Raw genomic sequence first — 25,926 nt, 5'->3', positions numbered from 1 at the left:
TGATGTAAACAAGCTGTGTGTGTGTGTGTGTGTGTGTGTGCTTTTTCGTCCTCAAGGCCATGATATGCTTTACAGAACACATTCAAGGACACTGCCATTACGCGTGCACTTATTTATTTTGCAATCTCCTTACGTCCAAAAAGTCACCAGACAGTTTTTGCTGTGACTTTGACATTTTCGGTTCTGTTAAACAGGTTAATGCGTCGCGCCCCCCCCCCCCCCCCCCCCCCCCCCTCCCCCCGACCTTTCCTGCTCTGCCATTAATATTTGGAGCGTCGTCTCTGTGTTTAAAGATACTCTCCCTTGAGAAGGGCTCCTCACAATAGTCTGGCCCACAGCTCAGAATTCTCGGGCTGAGATGTCTTCAGGAGCATTGAATGATTTCAATTAAGATAAACGCTCCCACAGAGCAGCACTTGGGTTGTCATTTCGAGGGCTTTGTTTCATAGTGGTGGTTAGGAATTGTGATATGTGGGCCTTGAATGTGGGGATGGGGGAATACAATAAAATAAATAAAGAATTTACTTTATAAATTATAAATTGATTAACACCCTGAGTGCTGCTATATAGTATTTAACCACAGAAAGTTGTAGTTTTTTAAAGATTAAATTGTATTTTCATGTAATAAGTGTTAGCAAATACATGTTACTCAAACATTCCAAAATGTAATTGCGATCCTACATTTTTGTGGGATTAATTTTTGGATTTCAATGTTTATTCAGAAGTTCAGAAATCGTTACATTTTACTTTCTGTTCTTCTTAAAAGTAGAATATAACTTTTAGCTTGATTTTTTCTCTCAACAGCAGGCAGAATCTCTGGAGAAGAAGTCCCCATTGTTTCAAAGACCAACATCAAAGAGCACAGGGACAGCTTCTCCTGTGAGAAATTCAGCTTCCGCAGTAATCCCAATATCACTTTCTACGTCTACGTCAGTAACTTCTCTTGGCCAATCAAAATACAGGTAGGTGCACGTCGAACACACTTTTTTTTTTTTTAGCTCTAGTTTCATGTTGATCAAAGTGTTTTGCCTTTGTTGTATTCCTGTACCTTGTATTTAATTTACTTCAAGGACCCGTTCATAGATAGGAATCTCTGTCTTGCTGGACGATTTCCATTAAGGCCATGTTGAATGAGCACAGATGTCAGACAAAGTGGAAATGGACCTTTAACAACTCATTCTCTCCTGTCTCTCGACACCGATATTGATTGCAACATGCTAAAACGCGCTTTTACATGTAGACAAAAAGAAACTTAAAAAGATCCATGGGAATCATGTGGAATCAATTATTTAGATATGCACAGGCAGAGTTTTCCAAGTTTCCAAAAATATTCATTCCTTCACCTTATGATCCATAAAATTCGAATCAGCTCTTATGTGCAAATGTATTACTATGCCAGATGCCTAGATGACTGCCATGTAATGACAGTCTCAGAGTGATGCTTAAAGACGAATGATGTTGCTAAGACACATTACAGCCGAATGTACACTCATGTGCATTACTCATTTTATGAATGTGTTTGCTGTCTTTATTGCCAGCAGGCATACACAAGCAAATGCGCGTATAGGAAATTGGCTTTTAAGTCAGAGAGCATGAGTGTCTGCTGCAAGATCGGTTTTAGAAGGTCTAGAAAGAAAAAAAATCTCAACCTTGATAAGTTGGATCAGTTGAAAAAACAGACCCTCCCATTCCTTCCCTGCGTGAACTGTAAAAGCTGTAGTCTCTCTAAACAAATGTGGCACATTTCTGAAGCCCCTTTATTTCCTGCGGCGTAAATAACCGAAACCGCTCCAGCGTAATGTGAGCACAGAGATCTGGACAGAAGGCAGCGTCCTGTCCGGCGCCGAGCCCCGAGGGGAGTGACTGGGCCGCGGCTTCTTGCCTTATTCTCTCTCTCGCCGCACTGACCACAGTTGCAGTGTAGTGCCCCCTGACAGGCTGACCTCATGAGCTGCCACCGGGACCCGGCGGATGCAGGCTGAATGGCAGGGGCCAGGATATGATGAAGGCTAGGCTGTGTGGAGCATGTAATGCTTTGTGAACTTAACCTTTTGTCACTCTGGGTCCAATAGCGTCAGTCTCCAGTGATGAATCAGCTGTCGGGCATGTTTTGACTTGCAGATACTTATCAAAGTATCACGTTTGAGTTATGTGGAGGTATTCTCTGATGTAGAAAATGGGTTTTGCTGAGGTAACTGTGTCTGCATTTCTTATTAGTAACAGATTAAGGATCTGTTACTATTTACTTTGAAATTGTCTTTCAGAACGGTTGTACCATTTAAAATGGTTTAAAAAATATTTTACTTTTCAAAAACATTTTACATCATTCACAGTGTTGAAATGATATGGGTTTCTTATTTCTTAATTTTTTGTAGAAGGCATGTTTCTGAGGTGATACTGTGAGCCAATGAGCCAGAATCACTTCCTATATGTTTCCACAGGGCACAGAATTACATCCTGTTGGTAAAATTGTTCTTGTAAAATGACGAGCATAAAAATGTATATGTGGCTTTTTGGTGTAAGCTGAGATTTGGTATTTTAACATATTTGCTGAGATGTTTTCCTGTTGATGTGGCCACTAGTATTCTGCTCATACCAGCTTCAGTTATCTGTTACTATGCCTGATGGACTGAAGTGATTTATGGTTTGTTCATGACGATTGAATTTAAGTCATGCTGCATATATTCAGCCATCGAATTATAAGCAAACACACTTCTGGGAAATTATGATTTGAAGATCAGTGATGCATTGATGCATAAACCACTCACTTGAGTTCAAAACAGTAAAGTAGTCCCTGTTGAGTGATAAGATTACATGTTTTCTGTTCTTTATCAGATCTTGGCATAAAATGGAAGTAATAGCACTAGCAGGGGACAATATTGTCATTGTATTGGCTTTATTAGTTTCCCAAGGCAATTTGTTGATCTATGGGAAGCAATTTTTAAAGCTGTATCTCACCACAGAAGAAAACATTTCACAGAAAAATAATGAAAGCAGTAACATTTTAAGAAAGAGAAATGTGCATATTTCAGTACCCCCTTAATGGGAATGTAGGCTGCTGTTAGTAACCTGAATCAAGTGCTTTAATTGTATGTATGCACAGTATAAGATGAAAAAATATCCTTTGCCCATCCATTTGAGCTTCACATAGGGGCTTGTCCACGTTCATTTCAGCAACCATGTTGTGAGTTCTTCTCAATGATCAGGCAGTCCCCTCTGTTCATCAGAGCTCCGTTAGGCTCACCGGTGAAGTCTGGGGTCCCAGCCAAGACTTCCAAACCACACCACACCTCTTTAATTGTAAACCCCAAATGGCCTTCCAGGTGAATAAGCCCAGACCCAGCCGCAGTAGCCCGGTTAATTAGTACTCTGTGCCGCCAGTTCCACGTGGGTTTGACCCGTTACGTCCCCAGGTGTTCCCCAACTCCACACAGCCATCCTGGTCAGTCCCACCAGCCTCATTTGGATCTACAACATTACACAGTGACGTGACATGATGCGCATCTCCACCTGCCTACCACCCACCTACTCTCACCTCTACCACCATCTCTGCTTCAGCCCTTTCCTGTCCAAAGCTTCGTCTACTGCGTCATCAAATGGAATGATCATTTTACCCTGCGACACACTGACATTACACGATGATAAAATATGCTTCTGCATATTTAAAATATGCTTCTCCCACACACAGTTTACACTCAAGATCATCACCTACCCACCCTCCAAGGTTTTGTGGCGTTTGGAGCACGAAGCACGTTTGCTCTAAGCTATAAAGCTGATGCGGTTTGCATCCGTAGCTCATAGCTCTCACCAGATGATAATCCTCCTCCCTCCCCTTTCCCCAACACAGCCCCTGACCTCGCTCTCCTTGCTGCTGCGCTGTTTTGTGCTCACTCTTCCTGCTCCCAAATACATCTAGTCATCACTCACCTTCCTGCGGGAGACGCAGCCTTATTAAACGCCGTCCAGGGATCCTCCACGAAGCTTGACGGTGCAACTTCCCCTGGTACTGCCTTAATCATAATCCTCCCCAGCCTCTCCGCTCCTGTAATTTGGACCTCATACACCACCAGCAGGACAAACCGGAGACACCACCATTTAAAATGCCCCGCTAAGCATTTCTGGATACTATTGATGACCTTTCTTTAGCCCCGCCCCCTCTTCATCATCCGGCACTAGACCATCTGCCTGAACTCTTGACAGGTTTATACAGAATACACGGTATCAATTCCTTTTCTATTAAAAAAATACTTCTACTAGATTTAACCTTCGTGCTCGCCCACGTGGGATTATCAGTTATCTTTTCATATACCCGCCGGGTACGTGGCACAATAGTTGTTGGCGTTGACATGTCATCCATGTCATGAGCCCTAATTGGAGGTAACCGGAAACCGTCCTACAATGTCTCCCCGCCTACAATCCGCATCCAGGCCCCGATTATTACCGCCATTGCCACTGTAAACGCTTACGGTTTTGAAATGGTGCAACCAGCCATTATACCCATTGCCAGTCTTTCTTAGGACGTAAAACTCTCCTTTATTGAAACACTGCACACCATCACTGCCGTGTGGGACATTGGGTATGAGTGCGGCTTTGTTTTGCATGCATTCCACACTTTGTTGATCTTCCAATATCATTGAAAGAAAGCAAGGTGTTGGCCAGGGCAATAGGTCATTAGCCAGGGCAATGTTCTTGCACTTATTTACATAAACTAAAGACCGCACCGCTGCAGGATACTGCGGTTATTTTGCATCCATATGAGTTGTTAACCCTTTGTGAAATCTTTCCACTGTCTTTCTTGAACCCTCCAGGCTTTCTGCTTAATTAACTTCACAGTTCAACTACAACAGGTTACCAATCTTGTTAAACAAGATCTTTTAGCAAACCAGAATTTAAAAATAATAATAATTTGCACTTCCAAAGAAAATGAGGACTTGATATTGAAAGAATTATTTGTATAATTGTCTTATAGAATTATTATATTATTGTATAACTATCTTATATCTTACACCCATGTTCATTGTGCACTGTAGCAGTGTTTAAAAATCATGTTCGCAGTAATAAATAGGAACGTTGGTCAGCGCTCTGTTTCATAAAGTTAACCACTGTGAGTCCTTATAACGTCTGGGTTATAACTGCTTGTAAGTTGTATTCTGTAAAGCTTAGTGGATTTTAACCATTTACCAGAGCTATCTCTACTAATGAAACCAGAGCTCTGATATTGACTTATTTTCCTTGCCTTTAATGCATGTGAGCTAAATCCCTTGGATCAAGTTAATTTATTTACAGCGCCTTTTCAGAGTATTGAGCTAAGCTACCTTTACTCAGTTATAGTTCTTTATTAGATTTCACCAAAGCCGTGAGACTTCTTTTCCATGGAGGAAGAGGCCATCCTTAAATCAAATATTCCCAGTAACACTACGAGCTTGTCCCATTCTCGTGGTCTGGTGGTTAGGGAGGGTCATCGGTTCGATTCCCATGACTGAAGTGCCCTTGAGCAATGCACTTAACCCCAACTGTTCCCCCGGTACTGGACTAGGGCACCACATGATCACTAGTGTGCACTTTGTAAGTCGCTCTGGATAAGAGCGTCTACTAAATGTAAATGTTAATGAAGGGTGTCTGATCATCATGTATTGGACACGAGGAAGCACAGGTGTAAAAACGTGACCGTCCCAGAAAATATGTGACCTGGAATGTGCAGAGATGGGAGTGTTTGGGCCACACAGTGGTGCCGGCCTGGCTGAGCGGCACTGAAGTTCAATGAGGGCACATCGGAGCCACTGCCTTCCGCTCGGCATCTGCTCACACACGGGACGCCTTCCTGCTGATGTTCACGCTCTCAATATGTCACACCTGCAGTTGCTTTTGGATCGAGTGTTTTGATGGCTTCACTTCTCGCTCTGTCTCCCCTGGTGTTTTGTAATTCCGTGTTGCTTTTGACGGCCTCGACTAGATAATAAATTTGTTTCTTTCTCGTATGATCCGGAACAGAATGCTGATCATGAAATATATAAATAAATATACGTGAAAATACATACATATGCATACGTGCCTGCACACGCGGCCCGATGCAGTCTCGAGCAGTCTCCTGGTGCCACTTTTTGACCTTTCAACCCTGCCGATGAAGGATGTAGTCGATGAATATGTTCTGTGTGCCCTGAGCATTCATGCAGCGTTGTTCTTGAGTAGAAATGTCCTTCAGATGAGATGGAGCTCATTGTTGGTATGACAGCAGTCACTTGCTCATATCCACCAGAGGCTCTTCAGAGTGACCTTTCATATAACAGAAGGCTTATCAGACGGGTGTAACTAGCCTCTGTTGTAGCTCCTCACGTCCCCCCCCCGTCCTGCGGGGGGCAGTGTCCCGATGAATTGGTGTTTTGGAACCCTACCTTGTGTGACCAGTCTGTTCTCAGTGGAGGGGTTTGATTTTAATGCGGTGGTCTAAATTCCTCCAGAAGTCCCACCGGATGTGACTGAGCAGGTCTCCTGTGCTGTAGCTCAGCTCTCTAATGAACAGAGCAGGATCCTCAGGACCACCCAACCACCGTTGTTGCATTATTCATCCACCAGTTCAGGGTGAATTGTGGTAGCATACATTTGGAACATAACTAATTTTATTTTATTTTTTTATTCTGGTGTATTTTCACAGGGAATTCAGAGCTGTGCCTCTTGGTATGGTCTGACTGGTCTTTCTCTGTGTGTTCTCATACACCAGGCCTCTCTCTTCTGTACTGATGCTAATTTAATGGCTCAGCAATGCTCATTGCTTTGAAACTTCTAAACCACCTGAAAAGATTGTTTAAGTCAGTAAGGAAGCGTGACCCAAAACTTTTTTTTTTTAAACTGACCTGTTTGCACTGGCTGGATCGAATAGCATAGCACAAACATAGCAATTACTGCCAGACATAACCTGGAGATAACATAAGGGGTTTGGACTTCCATCCTCTTTTGTGCAGTCAATGGAAATCTAATCCAAACCATCAGTCATTTTAAAGCTGCCTTCCAGCCATGAGCAGACACATTCCAGTCCATTAAAACCATTGAATTAGGGACTTTTATCTTGTAGTGTCACTCTTCCTATATCTGATCCTGGTGGTACAGTGAGCCAGTAGACCACAAGCCCACAGGAGAAAATTCTAACGTATAGGTAATTTACCTGAGGAACACCAGAATGGTGTCGGTGTATGCTGTTAATGCCACCAATTTAACAATTACAGAGCCAGGGGCAGAAAGAACAGCAGTTCTCTTGTGGTTTCTTGGGGCACTTATGAAACCGTGTCGGGTCCCGAACCACAGCCAGGGGCAAAGACCATCTTTACATTCATGCACATGACCAGACATTGTGTTTTCACCTCCTCAACATATTTTCTTTTGTTGTCCTTTTATAGATCGCCTTCTCTCAGCACAACAGCATCATGGACCTGGTGCAGTTTTTTGTTACGTTTTTCAGGTGAGTCGTTAGTTTCTCTTCTTATTTGAATGCCGCTGTTTGAGTTGAGGGCAGCTGAGCTGATGATGATTTGAAAGGCCTTATCAGCACGCCGCCTTAGTTCCCCTGGCCACCTTCTTTACACGCTGACCCTGCCGCGTGAGAGAGAGCCCATGGTTTAGTGGACAATGTGAAAGAGTCCAACAGTGCTTCATTGCTCCAGCTGCACATCTTAAAATGGTTAATGGGGTTAATGGTTTTTGTACTCCAAGTGCTTTCGTGTCGGAAAAAGAATTTGATCTGCAAAATTTGAAGGAGGCAGGCTTTGAACAAGTTTTGGACTGGGTATTAGTATTCAGGGATATTTAGTGGTAAGACTTATGGGTATCTTATTAAGAGATTTTTATTGATTGAGCTTGGGTAATACTAAGGCAGGGAATTTGATATGATGAGGTCAAATTTCAAGCAAGCAATATATCTATTTTTTCCTCTTATGATACTTATGAGTCTTTTCTAATTCTGACATTTTCAGTAATGATCTCACGGGTTTTGTTATGCCTTGCTCCAACCCTTTCCGTGATACATTTCATTGCTAAGATGACTTGTCAAGTAGATGTGTTAATTTTAGTTTAGCCGGTTGTAATTTAGCTTGTTCCATTTAATTCTATTGGTTATTAATGCCGTGTCTTTCTCTGTACTCTGTTTCTGTAAACTGCCGTGGTGCTATGAGATTGTGGTGGTTAAACAGGCAACTGTTGTTCACAGGGTCCCTGTACAAGTTACTGAAATGATTTGAGGTTGTAAATAGGTGTCATCACATGGCTTGAGGTAGTAAATTGGTGCCCTGACATGCTTTGAGGTAGTAAATAGGTGTTGACTGCAATTCACCACTTCCTTCTTGAGATAAATTCTGTATTCGATGCCACACAAATGCTTTGTATCGGCATTATACACGTGTCCCTACACGCCAGCTAGCTTTTACTACATGTTAGCTTTTACTTCAAAATATGTTCTAAAAAAAGTGGGTGTGTATGTTTTTGGTATCAGAGGAACCTGACCGAGATGCATGGTGTCCATCTGACATTTTGCATTATTTATTAAGTAATGAGCAGTACATGAGTCGGCTATCCTCACCTGAGGTTCTGACAGTACCATATCCGGGGGACTGAGGGCACATCTAGAGTGTTTTGCATTCCTGTTGCAGGATATTCAGAGCCACAGCTCCTTGGTGCTGCCTCTGAATTATACATCACCTAAACACAGAAAATGATCTTAGTGGGGGAAATAAAAGAGAAATGTCAATGTTCATGAGCCAGCAAGATTATCCTGAGTCTCTGACAGCAGTCATTCTCTGCTCACTGTCACCACCTGATCTCTGCATTCATCTTCCCTTCAAGTCAACATAGCCCCAACACGAGCCAGAAATAGATGACAGGTTGGTAATGAATAGCTTCCAGGCCCCCGCCCCCCAAATCACCCTTAAAAGATCCTTTTATGGGCTGTCAAATGGCCAGAAACCATGTTTGGAAGGTGTGTATTAAAAATCTCCAATCTAGTTATTACCCTTTCAGCAAAAGGCTGCACTTGGGCTTTAACACAGTGCTTCCAATGAAAATGGTGGTGTTAATTAAGAATCAGACATTGCGCACCCTGAAATTACCCAGTGAGCAGGGAGTTAGGGCAAACTCTCATTCTGAAAGGATTTTTAACACTCACTTTGTTATTACTGCAAGGTAATGCATTTGGTTCAGTTTCTGGAATCCATTAGCAGTGTTTGTCACCTGCTTTGAGCTATTAGGCCTTCGGAGTTGAACAAGCTCACTCCCCTGATGGTACACAGGGTTTCAGAGGTGCGCCGCTATCTTCTCTTCCCATTGTGTGCATAAATTACTCTGTTTAAGCAGTTCTGCACTTGTATAAATCATCTTGCCATTTCCAGAACAAGTTTTAAATAAATCAAGTTTTCTCATAAACGCCTATCTACAGTGAAAAGAGGTCAGTATATCTTAATCAAAGATGGTATCACTCCCCAGTCAGATTGTGAGTATATCAGTGGCTTCAACTAGAATTACATGTTTATAATTTGTGGTCATGGATTGTTTTCTAACTTATAAATAAATCTACAGTGCACCGAATTCTTTATGTAAGAGAACAGATTGCTAAACAGCTGCTGAATTTGGAACAATGGAGGTGTACAGGGGTTGGATGATATGAACACATGCCATCATAATCATGATGAATCATGTCCTGATATGCTTTTCCAAACATATTGTTATTGTTAGCATTTCTAGGTTATTGAGATTTTTTGTTTTCAAAAGCTTATAATAAAAATCCAGTTATCAAAAGTCAACAATAAACAATCACAGTATCGCCAGAGTATCAAAGGAATCCTACATGGTAGAAATGGTTCCAATCTATCCCATGTATTGGAATTAGGTTGATATGACAAAAAATGCTGAATTGACAAAAAATGTTCAATTTGATATTGAAATATTCTTATATTAGTATTAATAAAATAAACAATATTATTCTATATTAAAATAAAGAAATTTGTGTAAAAAATAAATAAATAAATAAAACTGAAATTGCCACAAATCTCGCCCGATAATGGCACACCAGTGCACTACATGAGATTACAGCCAGTTTGAGCAGGTCACATGGCCACGGCTGGATTAGTCTGAGCACAGTTCATACTGCTCTCGAGTTGAACTGTATAACGTCTAATGATTAAATAATGTAAAATGTTCTGATTCAGATATCCAAACATTTGCACACGTGTGATTCTATTTATACTTATGTTTTTATTTATATTTGTTATTTCCATCTGTAAAAAAATACATCTAACACCAAACAATTTCCCCAAACAACTGAACCACAGCTCCACTTTTTTCATTTTTGCAATGGAAAAAATAATTGTATGGACCAATAGTATTGTTAACCTTGTAAATCCTGTAAAGCGCTTTGTGATATAGGTTGATATAGGATTAGTACAGAATCATATGTTGTGCCATCACTACATAGTTCTCCTAGTACTGATTGGAAGTCTGTTGTGCCCTGTTTCTTACCAGCTTTTCATTCTTAGTGTTTACTAAATAGCTTTTTAAGAAGAACTGTTGTTTTACTAATGTCATGTGTGTGTCATCTCTTGTTTACATGCTGCAGTTTTGTGGCAAATACTTGTGGACTAGGGCTAAAATCTGAATTTCAATGTCAATCAATAATAACCTACATTAAATATATTTGTTAAAATATTTCTTGAGGAAAACAAATCAATTACTAGAGTATACTTAATATTTAGTAAACATTTGGGAAGTGAAAATTAGTAAAAATCTCCACTAATATGTTTTCCTCTGTGCCCTGGAGTTCACAATGGTTGCTTTAAGTCTCTCAGCAAATGGCTTCTGTGAAAAGCAGCTTATCTGCCTAATTGCCGCTAATTAGCAGAATAACACTTGACATTAGTAATTGCTGCTTCTCTGCTTTCCCACATTCAGATGTGCAGAGTAGTAGCCTGTTCTGCCGTCATCACGCTCGTGTCCTTGGAAACGCTGGAGTCAATAAACCTGCTCCTTAAACTTCATACAGGACTCTTTCTGAACAGCTGAGCTTGAGGGAACCCAGGTTCCCTTCACACCTTTTATCGGAGGTCGGCAGTCGGCTCATAGCGCTGCCAACTTCGTCTCCAAGCTCAGTTTAGCCAATCCATACCCTCCTGTGCTCTGTGCTGGGCTGTGAATTCTTCCTCCGTTCGTACTCCCCCCTTTACTGTCCCACTCTGCTGCAGGAAAAGAAGGGAAAACCTTTTAATTGCTTTATTTCACTTATTAATGCTGATTCCAGGTGGAACTGTGGAGGGGATTAAATTCTGTTTACTGTCTGTAATGCTGTGGATGAAAGAGACAGATCTGAAGAGGGATTTCTCTCGCATTGCTACTTAATCGAACCATTCAAGTTTTTTTTCGTTTCCAGTTCGGCATTATCTTCAAACGAGCCCAAGATGGTGTGTGTTTGAAAGCATTAAAGGGATTTCATCATTCATTTTTTCCCTCTGTGTGAACCATGAATTAATTTTGCTCTGAGGTGTTTATGAATGCTCACATATCTCCACAAATACAGATGCCAAAAACCAATTTGCCCAGAGTTCTTGAATTCACTGTTGGCGCACTTTTGAGGAGCTGCTTCTTGAAGTGCATCACCTGGGTTAACTCTTCACTGAGACCTCTAGATTGCTCTGCTTGATCTTGCTGAAATTCTACTGAATACTGAAATTCTTGGAGTTTCAGGTCTTTGTGTAGTCCAGGTTCACCATTGTGCCATTTAGATTTCAAAACAGTAAGGGACCTGTCCTTATGCCTTATTTTCTATGCTAGTGTACTTACTGACTTTTGATATGTTGGTCAAGCTACAGTAGATGTGCTAAAATATCTGTACTGAAGTAAAATAATCGAGTGGTTGGTTTTTCTTTCTATCTGTTCAGCAGTTTAGTAATGTTCATTTAATTGCATCACTCATTAAATTATTTGATCTATATCTGTTGCAGATGACATTTGGGGAATATTGATTATCAGTTTTATTAGAGGTAGTAATCTAATCACAACAATTGTCCCAGAACCAGCAAAATAGCTACTACACTGGAAGTTGAAAACAAAAGGGGTGTGTGTGTGTGTGTGTGTGTGTGAGAGAGAGAGAGAGATAGAGAGTGGGAGAATGCCATTAAAGGTGTAATAGCTTATTCATGGCTGCTCTTTGAAGAATCCTGCTGTCTACAACTGTTTGTCATATTTGGTTTAGTGGAATCACTCTGTTCCTTCGAGCTCATCTCTGTTAATATATACAGCAGATTTATAATTAAAGTAATCGGCACAGATCCAGAGTGATCATTTGGAGAAAGAAAAAAGTGTGCAATCTCTCTCCCCTGATTGACATGAAGTCTTACTCTTGATGAATTCCTCCCTCTATGCAGAGTACCAGTGAATATTTATTCCTGCCAAGCACCTCGGTGGTAAAGAGTGGCCTTAAAATCCATCATCGTTTCAGGAATACTGATTAGCTTGCTGGGAGAACGCAAATAAGACATGTTCCTTTTGACTCTTCTTAATTAATGCAATGTTCCCCACAATGTCACATAGAATAGCTATTATCTGCTCATTTCACCACAGCTTCTTGCCATTGTGGAACATTGTTTGAGGTTGTCTCGTAATTAATGTTGTCTCACTTGCACCATTGTAGCTTTACTATTGTCCTTAAGATCCTTCCAGAGAGCGTTGGTCCATGGCAGCAGGGAAAAGACTCTCTCTGTCCCGTTGTTTGTTAGGAGCTACTTGGCAAAATTGAGTGCCTCTGAAGCGTCTTCGTAGAAACCTTATCGGAAAGCACTTGTTTGAATTCAGGCTGTCTGGATGTGCCAAGGAAATATACAATGTAGTTCTGTAATAACTAAGTCTTTCTTTCTATTTCCCCTTTGCAGCTGTTTTTTGTCTTTGCTGCTGGTGGCTGCGGTGGTGTGGAAGATCAAACAGACCTGCTGGGCCTCCAGGAGACGTGAGGTGCGTTACAGTTGTACCTAACACTTTAACAGTCCTGAGGAATGGCAAATGAGACGTCCTAACAAAACCACTGTTCGTACTGTAAACCTGTGACTGGAAAGCTTGGGTGTGCGATTAAAAAGTGTCAGCAATAGGATTACGGTGGTTTGCTGTGATGAATGCAGTGCTTCTTCCTAATGAGAGGTTCTTATGAACCAGTTATATTTGACAGTCATTGTCTAGAGTGGAGCTGGCTAGGAAGACATGTCTGAGCATGTCTGGCTTTTGCAAGCGAAACAATAAAAATCGGATGTTTATAGGCTTTTCATGGTCAGAACGTGATATCAGCAAAGGTTCCGGTTTGAAGCTTTCAGGGACCAACAAATATGCCTTGTGCTCACAAGCCAAGAGCTCTGAAAGTGCAAATTACCACAATAGTAGACAATGTCACGATGTCCCAGTTTAAACTAAACAAAACGAAAAACCACAAACTGTATCATAGCCTGTGAGCCGTGTTCGTCAGTTTTGTAAGATGGAGCCGACATTGGTAATCAGAAAGGTTGATCTCTTTTGCTCTTCTGCTAATTGACATATGAAAATAAACATGAGCGATGACTGCAGTGATCCAGAACCATATTCATCTAAAGAATTAAAGCCAATAAGGCCTAATGTGGGCAGATGGGCTTCAGCTATTAGCATTCTGCTGGCTTCAGCACTCCACTTCCCCAATTCAGATCATCTGTTTGTTTCTGCCCTCCAGCTCTCTCGAAAGAATAAAAAAAAAACTTTTTATCTTTTAATTTGAAATGATTGAAAAGCTTAGAGGAGGCACTCCAGGAAAATAATTGCTTCCAAAGATTTATTTTCTTCCCTGTGTTTGTCTTAAGTTTTGATCAGGGAAGACTCAAGATGAAGTGCCCATCTTTTTTTGCCACAAATCATTTGTCAAGGTCATACTGGTGATTTGGCCTTTGGAGTTTGCAGTAGAAAAATGAACCCGGTAGCACTTTAGTGTAGTCTGGTTTTCACAGGGCACCACACCATCACAGGGTAAGTAACAGCTATTTAATGTTTTGCTCTTTGTATTGCACTTGGTATTTAGTTCTTAGCCACAGCAATTTTCAGCATTTTTCTTGAGACCTGCAGATGTCCTTGGTTTTTTCTGAGTGTCCGAGCTAACGTAACAAAAGAAGTCAGCTTGAAGATGTGTTTAGTACTCATTATGCAAAAGGTTTATCCCTTCAGTGATTCAGGCTACAAGATCAAATGGTGAGAACTCTAAAAAAGCAACAGTTATCACTGCTGTTTGAAGCCACGCTGAGACATCTTTCACAACACACCTTGCCTGCAAAACCCAGAAAGTGTTTTATCGTCGTGGGTTTTATTTTGGTGAGCAGGTCGTCAGCCTGCATGCAGCGTTAGCTTCAGTTCTAGCTTGCGTTCATGTTTCAGAATCACTCTTATTAATTTCATCAGGTCCCTAGGCAGGTTTTGGCGTATAAAAGCCTGACTTGTTTACAGATTTGTTCCAGGTAATCATTTTGCAGAAGCTAGTGCTAGTTTGAACAGTTAAAACATACTCAGAAATGGCTCAGTGCTCAGCAGCACTTGTAGTTACTTAGGTATTTTCTCATTAAGCCTAAGTTATTTCAGCTGGTAGAGTGAGTGGGCTACAGAAAACTGAATGTGAAATAAAAAGCAAAACTCTTTGCACATATATTGAATCTGGTAACGATGTTTATTTTACATATTAGGAAAAATTACTTAATTATTAATTAAGTTATAATTGTCATTATTTTTGTTTTAATTCTTATATGTAAATTATGCTTACAGCGTAATGTTTTTTTTGTTCGTTTTTAAATTGACGGTACATGTAAGTGGTGCTGCATGCTTTGTGTTTTCAGTGCTACTTTGCTTGAACAGACAGTGTGATGTGCTTGTTTGTCTGGGTTACGTTGATCTACACCTTCACCCTGGATGATGATGATGTTGCCTGCCTGTTTGAAACAGTGATTTTTGGCTCTTTCGCTGTGCTGAGCAAAACACGGTTGAGCTGCTTTCGGCTATTGTGCCTTGTGGAGTAAATCTCTAGGTTAACGCGTTCATTACAGCTGATTCTTAGTTGAACAAAAAATGTTTTTGTTAAGCACTTATTTAATATTTATTAGTTGGGTTTAGCATGCAGAGTGCTCGTGTACACCCAGTATGCGATTACACATAAATATTCACACGTTTCAGGGGATGTTTTGTCAAGCAAAGCATTTTGTTAGTGCTGCAATCAGCACTAACCATTTATATCATGCTGTCTTTCTCGTGGCATATTTTTTATTAGATTTTATTTTTTAGGAGACACTTTTTTTTCCAAATATTTTCAAAATCCAGTGCTGCCTATGAACCAGAACAGAAATTTGGATTTAGTTTTTTTGAGCAAGTGTTTTTTTTTCCCTAATTGACCTGTTGAGTCTCCAGAGGGCTCTTCATGCACTTGTGATGTCCCGCCATCAGGGCTGCAGGTTCGGCCTGCTGTGTATTATTCTGCAGTTTAACCTGGCACTCTCCATAAGAGTTAACCCAGAGAATGTTGCCGGGTAACCACGGTTGGACAATCTGACGACTTGGCTAACTTTGAAGAACTGATGAGCTTCCAATTTTCTGAGCCACTTTCCTTAAGCCCCATCACAAGACATCAGAAGAACCGATGATCTTGAAAGAGGTCTGTCTTGCAAGAAGCTGAAATTTGTTCACTGTGAAGCAGTTCACATGACACGTCTATACCGCTCTTGCTCCAAAGCCATGCTCCTCTCGATGAAGACGTAACGCCACAGCTGTCTGTAACGATCCAGATATCCACAAGATATTGTTGCTTTGCTGCTTTGAACCAGCTATTGATTCTGTGGAAATAAGACATCTTGTCTTTGTAGGCCAAATACTATTCTTGTCTTCTTATAGTAGTAACATCATAACCTGGTTTTTAATAGATTTTTTAATATAACTGTATATTATGCAGAGGTGCAGAAAGCCATACATGTAATTATTAAGCTTTAATTTTGCACTGTGAAGAGCAGCTTGGATCTGTTTTTCTAAGAGCTGTATTCCTGTCTTTCTTTTTATGTAGTGATTTGTCACATTGAAATGACTAACCTACTGCTGCTTGACCCACTGCTCTCCTGCTCATGCTGAAATCCAAAGGAGAAAATTAACCTGAACCTAACAGAGGTTAAGAGTGAAACAGAACTAGAGGGTGCTGTCTCCCATCAGAAGGTATTCTGTACAGGTTAAAGGACCCACTGAAGACTGAACATGCTAGCATGCTGGATGAGGTTAGGAGGTTTGAGCTTGGACAGTATTTCTCTTAGCTTTATACGCATGTTTAAGTTAAAGATTTTATTGTACTTCTCTGAATTTAGAATTCACCAGCTCCGTAAATTATTCTTCAAAGATGTATAATTTCGAAGAATTGTCAGAAAGTGACATTCCTCAGTTTTCTTTCATATCGTCAAAGTGGTTTTTATAGTTTTTTTAGCCATATACAGTGATGCACAATATACAGTGAAACGAAACAAAATTGTAGCACCAATGTAGGACCAAGGTGCTACATAGAACAAACTCTATAACACAACATAAAGTGCACGTGCGATACACAAACCGGGACACACTACAAGCGGGAGACAATACAATGAATACGCAAAACAGTTTACTGTATAATTGCACTGTAAACCTTAAAGAAGGAGGAGGCAAATGGTGCAGATAGTCCACTGGTAGTGTAGGCAGTAAGTTGAAGATACGTCAATATATTATTAATGTAAACAATATAAACATATTTTGTATAATTTTATGTCCATATTGAATGAATGTAAATGAGTGTGTGTGTGTGTGTGTGTGTGTGTGTGTGTGGAAGGAGGGTAAAGAGTGTGTGATCATCCACAATGCTGGTTACTTTGCGGATGGAGTGAATGGTGTAAATGTCGGTGATGGTGGGGAGAGACGCTGATGATCTTCTCTGCTGTCCTCACTACCTGTTGCAGGGTCTTGTGATCCGATGCGGTGCAGTTCCCAAACCAGGCAGTGATGCAGCTACTCAGAGTGCTCTTCATGGTTCCTCTGTAGAATGTGGTGAGGAACCCTCAGCCTTCCCCGAAAGCAGAGGCGCCTGCTGGGTTTTCTTGGCTATGGTGCTTCCTCTCTGTATGCAGACCCGTCGTTCCTGCTGATTAAACCCACCACAGTCGTGTCATCTGCAAACTGCAGCCGTGCGTTGCTGCACAGTCGAGAGTCAGCAAGGTGAACAGCAGTGGACTCAGCACACAGCCCTGTGGGACCCCAGTGCCCTGTGGGGCCCCAATGCCCTGTGCGGTGGTGCTGAAGCTGTTTTGTCTGATCCGGACTGACTGGGATCTCCCAGTCCAGAAGTCCAGGATCTAAGACAAATGCTCAGGCCCAGTAGGTACAGCTTTCCAGGTGCTGAGTTATGATTGTGTGGAATGCTGAACTAAAGTCTCTGAACAGTATTCGAGTGTCTTTATTGTCCAGGTGGGTGATGAATCTAGTGAAGGGGGCAGCAGGGTCATGATGTGCCTCATGACCAGCGTCTTGATGGAGGGTGTGAGTGCAGGACGGTAGTGATTGAGGCAGGACACTGAAGACTTCCTTAATATGATGCTGGTTGCCTTGACATGTTGGGTATCTGTGATATCTGTGGTCTCCACATTCCCCAAGCACTTTACCAGGAATGTTGTCAGGTCCAGCAGCTTTCCGTGGGTCCACTCTGCATAGAATTCCTCACATCAGCAGCTATAAGGCACAACACCTGGTCACTGGGATAAGGGGTTGTCTTCGGTCACTAGGAGAATTCAGGGTTGGAAGGAGGGCATCCCTCACAGGGGGTGGTGGAGTTCTGTAGTCGGTGATGGCCTGGCTGCCCTGTCTCTGTTGTCTTTTGAAGTGAACAGATACAAGTCTTACACAACCAATCACACACTGGCGAGAAGTGGCAGCCAATTGCACACATCGTACTCTCTACCGGGATTCACAGCCCCCTGGGGGACTGAATGGGGTGCAGGAAGGGGAGAGAGAGGACAGACCCTAGTGACGGAGCACCATCCACCACTGGGCATACAAGCACACACATATTCATGCACACACACTCAGATAACTGTTTTTATTATGAAGAGACAGACAGTCAAACACTCTGGGAGACTTTTTGCAGGGAATTTCAGTGCCCGGTGGCTGTTGATGCTCTGGCCGTGTGCACGCTTTGCCTCTCTGAAGGCCTGGGACAGTATGACCCTTGCTGTTCTTAGGGCCACTTTGTCACCTGCTTTGAAGGTAGAGTCTCGAGCCTTCAGCAGAGCACGTACCTCTGCGGTTATCCATGGCTTCTGGTTGGGACTCGTGGTGATGGTCTTGGAGACAGTCACATCTTCTGTACATTTGCTAGTGTAGCAGGTTACAGTTGACGTGTAGTCCTCGAAGTCTGTGGTGGTGTGTAGGTTGCAGCCTCCCTAAACGTCTGCCAGTCAGTGTGCTCAAAATAGTCCTGAAGAGCAGAGATGGCTCCTGCTGCCCAGGTCCTCACCTGCTTCAGAACCGGGTTTGATCGTCTGATGAGCGATCAGTATGGTGGAATGACCATAATAGAGACGTGGTCTGAGTAGCCGAGGTAGAGGCGGGGCTCTGCCCCGTACATGCTGGGAATGTCGGTGTAAACAAGGTCCAGCTTGTTGCTTCTCTCATCGCAAAGTTTACATGTTTGGGGAGAACCGACTTGAGATTCACATGGTTGAAATCTCCAGCAACAATAAACAGCTTGGTGGGGGTGTGTGTTGTTGTCCGCTAATAGCTCCGTACAGCAAACGGAGCGCGTGTTTAGCATTAGCGGCAGGTGGAATGTAGACACCGATGATCAGTACTGTAGTGAATTCCCTTGGTAAATAAAAAGGTCTGCATCTGACGGTCATGAACTCTACCAGAGATGAGCAGTAACTAGAGACTAGTACGTAATTCTTGCACCATTCTGTGTTGATGTAAACACACAGTCCTCCCCCACAAGTCTTACCGCACTGGGCTGAGATTCTGTTGGCTCGAAACGCAGTTAGTCCGTCCAGGTGCATGGCGGCGTCCGGAACTCTACAGATCTACACGACGGGAATCTAAAGACGGCTGCGTCTTTTGTTTTCACTGAGACATGGCTGAGCGATAAAGTCGAATGCAGTCCAGTTAATTATCCAGTGAGCAGACGTTTGAGAGCAGGAGATCTGGCCGAGTTGGCTTTGTTGTCCATGCTTCTGTAGTCTTGCGCACTGCTCCTGACGCCCCCTCTTTCGGCTGCCGGTCTCAGATGAGGCCGCAGTCTGGGAGCTTGGTTTCCATAGCAGTCTGAAACTGTGTAGCGTCTCCCCTCACTCAATGTTTTTGTTATTTCGTTGATTCCGGTAGTGTAGCAGCGGCTGGCGGCCATATACGTGGACACTGGAGCAGCTGCTACACTACAGCTGTGCCGCCATCTTGGATAATACTGAGTTGAGAGGGGGAAAAAATGCTACCAGAACATGCTTTACTTTTACAAGGAGGACGCTGCGGTGAAAAATGAAGCAGCTGAATAAAGTTTTCTGGGCAACGGCCAATCTGAGATAGGAGCATGTGTTATTAAAGACTTTACTCTCAAGGACATCAGCCAATCTGAGATAGGAGCATGTGTTATTAAAGACTTTACTCTCAAGGACATCAGCCAATCTGAGATAGGAGCATGTGTTATTAAAGACTTTACTCTCAAGGACATCAGCAAACCTCAGGCCAAGAGAACCAAGTGTTCTGTCCCTTTCAATATTAATTAAAGCTCATGCTTTCGACTTTTGGTGCCTTTGGCTTGGTTTCATTTTGGTGGGTTTAACAGTAAATAAGTTGAAGAGTAAAAGAGAAACTGACTAATGTTTAACCTGCAGCACACCCCTTTTAAGAGCCGTCTTCACTCCTTCATTAGCATACAAATGTTGGGTGCATCTGGTTTTGGATTTTTTATTTTTTGTCAATGTCCTACTTGCTATGTTGTTGTAAGGCTACATTCAAGCATTCAGGCAGAGCCGTATCAAAATATGTCCTGCAGGACACAGGGCAGACCTTCACAGATAGACACCAGACTACAAGAGCAGACCTGTGGACTGCGTCACACCCCATCTCCACTTTCATCGTCATTGAAATAATGTTCCTATTGGCTGCTGCATCTTGCTGGTGTGTGACTGGATGTAAAAAAAAAAGTAAAATTAATTAATTCATTCTTTCATTCATGTGCTCTGAACCCTGAGTCACTTCATGCAGTTAATTCCCCACAAGGAGGGAGAATGCCAGGGAGAATTTATAACAAATGCTCTTGCTGGCTTTAAAAACTCATTCATTAATGCACGCGTCCACACAAACTGACCAGTTTGAATTGCCCAGAATGCTGTAGCGCAGTGTGTCTCGAGTGAGCATATGGACCATTGTAACACTGCCAAATCAATATCAAATAGCATTCTGAGCCAATGAGATTGACCTGTCCTCTCTGACTTCACCATAGTCAGTCAGCAGTTCATTGTTGAATAACTGACCGTCAGTGTAATCTGCTACCCTCACTGCTGAACAGCTAAAATTACATCATTGACATCTAAAATTCCCTTGGAATTTTTGTTTGTTTGTTTGTTTTTTAGGTCGATACAGGTTTTATGTGGATTTTGGTGGCAGTGTAATCTTGCGTTTTTCAGAGCTTCAAAACCACAGTGAGAGATGTCCAAAAGAGTCTTGAGGCCTACCATAGCTCTGGCTCTGAGTGCAGTGTGGTAGCGCCCTTGCGGTAAGCAGCACAACAGCTGATCTGAACAGAGCTGGAGAGCCTGTGCACATGCAGTCAGATGTTCATTCTGTGCAGTTCTTCAATGTGCTTTTTAACTCCTGTGCATACTGAACATTTGGATAAATTTGTAGAAATGTATTTATAAGCGCTGTTCAGTATACCCAAGGACACTGTACATATAGATGCAAGTAATATAACAGAGCTAATAGCTAATGTAAAATAAGAAAAAAAATAAGAAAATGGCACGATTTATTAAAATAAATTAACAAATTAAAAGAAACTATGGTATATACAAAGATAAATGTCTATCTTTAAAAAAACAAAATTTTTTTTTAGATCTAAAAAAAATATGCAATCACAAGGTATTTAGTCAAGGACAAAGTATAAAGAAAAGAAGTTAGGACTTCTGAATGAGGAGTGAGAGTTAAAGGCTTAATGATCCAGCACGTAGCACCTGCTCTGCTAAAAGCCTCATTTCTGGAAGTATGAAGCTCGGAGGATGAGATAGAAAGCAGGTGAGAATCAGTGGACTGAAAGTGAGTGAGAAATTTGAATATGTATGGAGAGCAATAATGTAAAAGGTGTCAGACCATCCAAGGATTTAAAAACCATAAGAAGGCTTTTGTATTATTAATAAAAGCTCTCACAAAGACGGTGTAAGTGGCTAAGAGTAGATTCTACATGTTTCTACGGTCAGGTAGGGGTGAGAGTCATAGCAGCTGAGCTCTGGGCACACTGAAACTTTAGGAGCACACCAACAAGAAGATGAACAGAATTGCAGTACTAGAGTGTGGATGTCAGAAAAGCATGAATAAGACTCTCGTGAAAAGGACATGATCCAGCAGTATTCGTAGCATGAAAATATCCATCTGTAGAGTTATTTTTAATATGACCCTCAATTGACCCTCATGTGAGATGTGGAATGAAAAATTACTCCAAGATTCCTATCCTGGGTGAACAAGAAAATAATATGTAATAACTAGGTTAGAATGTTTTTCAAAGTGTTTTTTTCTTTCTCAGTGTGCTTGAAGATGCAGTTAGTATGGATAAACTAGCTAGCTAAAAGGTAGCTAACTAGCTAACATTAGCAAATAAGCTGACTAGCTGTCTAATTTGCTTACTAACAGGGATTTTTAGGTTGCAAAGGTAGTTATCTAGTCTAGTGGCTAGCTACTAAATTCCCTATGTTCTTTTACTTTTACAAATGTGAAGTCACAGTCAACGTTTTTTTAACACAGCAAAAGGTTAAAGTCACGTGAAGCTTAATATAACTGATATCGAGTCAGCTGCTTGTGCATTCACATTTGTCAATATTAGCTGTCAGACACCGCCAGTCAGTCAGACACCTCTTTACCACACCACTTTAAATATAATCAAATAACTTGCATAATACCCTTTCATTGTAATGAAGCCCAAAAATGATCAGATATGAAATTTTGTTGTTGAAACCTTCCCTTGCAATGGAGTGGTTGAAATGTGTCCTGCGGCCACCCACCACAAGGCATTGGACAAATAGGGGCTTCATTATTCACCTCTAGTTATCCAGTACACTTGTATATGCAGAATATTGACCTCAGATTTTTCATTATGTAATAAAAAAAAAATCTTGGCCCTTTGTGTATCTGTGTATTTTGTCTGTCGGAGGGTTTAGTTGTGTAGTAGAATTTGTTGCATCATTCCCATGTCGATGGAACTGAAAGCCATGCCATCTTATAATCTCACCAAGCCATAGTATGTTGATAATAACAGGTAAAGGGCCCTGAACTGATCCATGGGCAACACTGTGTAAGAGCTGAGACAGATATGACCTTAACCATGTAGATATACACTAACTTATGCTGTGTAGACTTGAGAGCTTGACGTCTGACACGGTTCTTGTATATCATCATGTTGAAGAGGTCCAGAAGAACATTTATGTATACATTTAGAACAATTACATTTTATATCGATTGCAAACAAATCGTTCGTAACTGTAAACAAAGTTTAAGAATTATGCTTGGCCCTGAAAACTGGAAAAAGGTTGTTGGAAGTTAGACGGGCTTTCAACTAGGCAGCCCCCACATGCTCATGCAACGTCCTAAGAAAAAGAAGGTCAAAAATGGGTCAATAGTTCTTAAAATCTTCAAGGCCAAGCTCTCATTTCTTAAAAACTGGAATGAGTGATTGTAGCAATTCTTATTAACTACTATTTTGACTCACCAAAGAATCCCTGGAGATTGCATTGCCATTGAAATGATGAGAGAGATCCGTGCCGTGTCTATGCTACAGGAGATAGCGTGACACTGAGATTGAGGGAGGATCAAACCCAAGGAACACTGCTAAAGCCTCTTGTTCTGACCAACGAAGAGCCTTCATCCACTCCAACCATTTGGGAATTAACTTTCACACCAAAGTAAACTTTTTCTTTGTGTCAAATCACAGCTTGAGTTGCACGTGATAAAGATATTACCATATTGGCCACATAAATAAATATTACCACAAAAACGTTTCTTCCAATAGATTCTCATAGTACATAATTATGAGATTCCTAAATGCTTTTTGAAACTCCAGTGTATTGTTTACAGTGCAATAATCACCAATGGTCAGCCTATTGATATTATTTCTAGACCTGATAAAAAATGTCATGCTTGTAAATATAATTTCCTTGGGATTATTGTACTGTTCAGAATGTGATTGAATGGTGTGGGTAGTGATGCATCGCTGAATGACTCTTCAATTAACCACCTGAACCAGAGCAGCTCTAGCATGAAGCACAGCATTGCACACTGCTGCGAATGTGGCAAATATAATGTCCTGCCAATTTTCTTTGACCCTTTTGCAGTAACCCAGTGAGGTTCTCTTTTATGAGGAACACTAAGGGAAAGTAATGAATTAAAATTTATTTCTTAAGATGGACCATTTTTGGTCATTGACAGTGCTGGTTTTTATTTATTTTATTTTTTTGAAGCATAACTTTGTTTTTGCCACTTTTGGAAAGGGCAAATCACCTAAATTAGCTTTTTATGATCTGGCGCCAAGAAATCTGTTGGACTTCTGCTTCTCTTCAAATGTGTTACAGCTAAGTTCTAATTCCATAGAGCGTTCTGTGGGTTCAACATGAAACCCACAGAAAAAATCGATAGGCGATCAATCTCAATTTCACATCAGTGAAGTTTTCATGCTGCTACCCTCAGGGAAGGTTTTAAATGTGATTCAGGAAACAAATAACAGCAAGGACTTGACCCGAACCCTAGCCTGGTCCAAACTACAATGTTTTTGTGCAGTGTTTCTGTGCATTCCGCTTGCAGTAGGTGCATGCAATTATTGCAAATTTACCCTTTAACAACCTTTCAGTGGATTTGAGAGAAAATGGAGAGGTGTTATAATTTTGTTACTTAAAGGCACTTAAAATTTTATTCAAATAGTTACTTTATTATATTTGGATCTACCGTATGTAGTTCCAGTGTCTCTGTAGTTGTGGAGGGATATTGGATCCTGAGGTGAAATGGTTGGTGATGCATGAGCAGCGTTGGGCCGGATGGACTAGTTTTGTCCTCAACGATTGTTCTGAAGATACAGTTGATGTGCTAAAGGCAAATGGGCCTGATGAGTAGCAACAGATGATGAAGACGGAGAGAAATTGCAGATGGTGTTTTTCGCTGTCAAAGTCAAGGCTGCTGCTGAGAGTGTCTATTATCACAAATGAGCGAATACCACAGTGCAGCTCTCTCTCTCTCTCTCTCTCTCTCTCTCTCTCTCTCACACACACTCACTCACACTCACTCCCACCCTGTCTCTGTCACACATGCACACAAATGTACTTTTCTGTCTGTGAATAATTTCAGTTCATTACCTCTCAATCGCTCTTGCATGTGCATATACACACTCATGCGCACATGCACACATACAGGTCGACGAATGGATGAATAAAAGTGGGGGGAGCCTATCGATGGCTAATTTCAGATGTGATATTATTGATGAACTCCTAAATCTTCACAGGTTTGCACCCTGGCAGCAGTTGGGTGAGTGCAAATGTCATCTGTGTTTGATAAGTGCACCCTGCCATGATGCTATTGAACACCTCAGCAGGGGCAGAAGCATTAACACCTTCCTGTCCTGTGGCATCCATCGGCCCGGTCTTTCTCTCTGTCCCTCTCAGAACCAGGAGTCCAGCTAACAGCCCATTCATTATGCTCTGGGGGGGTATGCTCTGAACATAACTGTAATTTCATTATGAATATGGTCTTGGAGGGATCATCTGGAACAGTCCTCCTATGAAGATTAATAGAGATGATGAATGATTCATTATGGTGAAGCAACCCAAGATCTATTGAGCGTAAGCTGTGTTTGTACGAGACCGATGGTTCAGTGCGCAGTGGTCAAGAGATGAACCTCTTTTTTTGGAATCCAGATTGTGTGTGTGTGTGTGTGTGTGTGTGTGTGTGTGTCCCACTTTCCCTCCCTGGTTGTCAAGAGTCATAGTGCATGTGAAGGTTCAGAGAATGGAAGGTTGTCCTGATTGCTACCGGTCTAAGTGTTAATGCCTTAACTATTGATGCCTCTAGGTAGTCTTGACGGATGAGGGTGGCTGTTGGCTCACATTGATTTGTATCTGTCATCCTCCATACTTCTTCATAAAGCCTGGATCATTTAACTTATTTGTCTCCAAGCAAATTGCAATTACAATCAAGTGCTTTGTGAACATCATTGAGCCATGATATTTCATTGTGTTCCTTCTTTATAGAAATGATGAAAAGAGGCAAACCCCTCTGTAGCTAAATGTCCCCCAACAGCCAGTAAATTCCCTATTAAGCAGCCAACATGAGACTGCTATTGACATGCCTTTGTCTGCACAGCTCCATAAATCCTGAATGGCCATGATTGCTTTATTTTTTTTTCTCCGTCGACTGATGAAGTAGGATTCTCCTCTCCTGTTTGTCCGTGTGCACACGTGTGTTTATGAAGTGTGCGATTGGGATGAAACCGGGGAGGGGTGACTGAAGCATGACTCTTCGCTCTGCTCCCTAATCCGCGAAACAATTAGTGCTTAATGCAGCACGCTCCTCCTCATCACAAATCCAATAGCAATCAGCCGTGTCCTTGGCACACAGATCTGCCCGCGTTTAGCCATCGACTGGCTGAGAGCAACAATGATGCTGTACTTT

At 41.6% G+C, this 25,926-nt stretch overlaps 1 protein-coding gene and 1 long non-coding RNA gene across 3 annotated transcripts in view; both read left to right on the top strand.

The window, feature by feature from the left end:
* Positions 1-25,926, top strand: part of atrnl1b (attractin-like 1b) — an 83,568-nt gene that overhangs the window by 40,659 nt on the left and 16,983 nt on the right. For both annotated transcript variants that reach the window (XM_076999256.1, XM_076999255.1), the window contains exons 24-26: positions 805-962; positions 7,392-7,453; positions 12,900-12,978. In XM_076999256.1, coding sequence (XP_076855371.1) covers positions 805-962; positions 7,392-7,453; positions 12,900-12,978 — 299 coding nt within the window. The remainder of the gene's footprint in view (positions 1-804; positions 963-7,391; positions 7,454-12,899; positions 12,979-25,926) is intronic.
* On the top strand, positions 13,775-22,360 carry LOC143510184 (uncharacterized). The gene is made up of 3 exons (XR_013129922.1): positions 13,775-14,007; positions 16,073-16,277; positions 16,983-22,360. It is a non-coding gene; the product is annotated as an uncharacterized LOC143510184 (long non-coding RNA).

Source organism: Brachyhypopomus gauderio, chromosome 3 (genome assembly GCF_052324685.1).
Source record: "Brachyhypopomus gauderio isolate BG-103 chromosome 3, BGAUD_0.2, whole genome shotgun sequence".
Lineage (NCBI taxonomy): Eukaryota > Metazoa > Chordata > Actinopteri > Gymnotiformes > Hypopomidae > Brachyhypopomus > Brachyhypopomus gauderio.
This window is presented reverse-complemented; position numbering and strand designations above follow the sequence as displayed.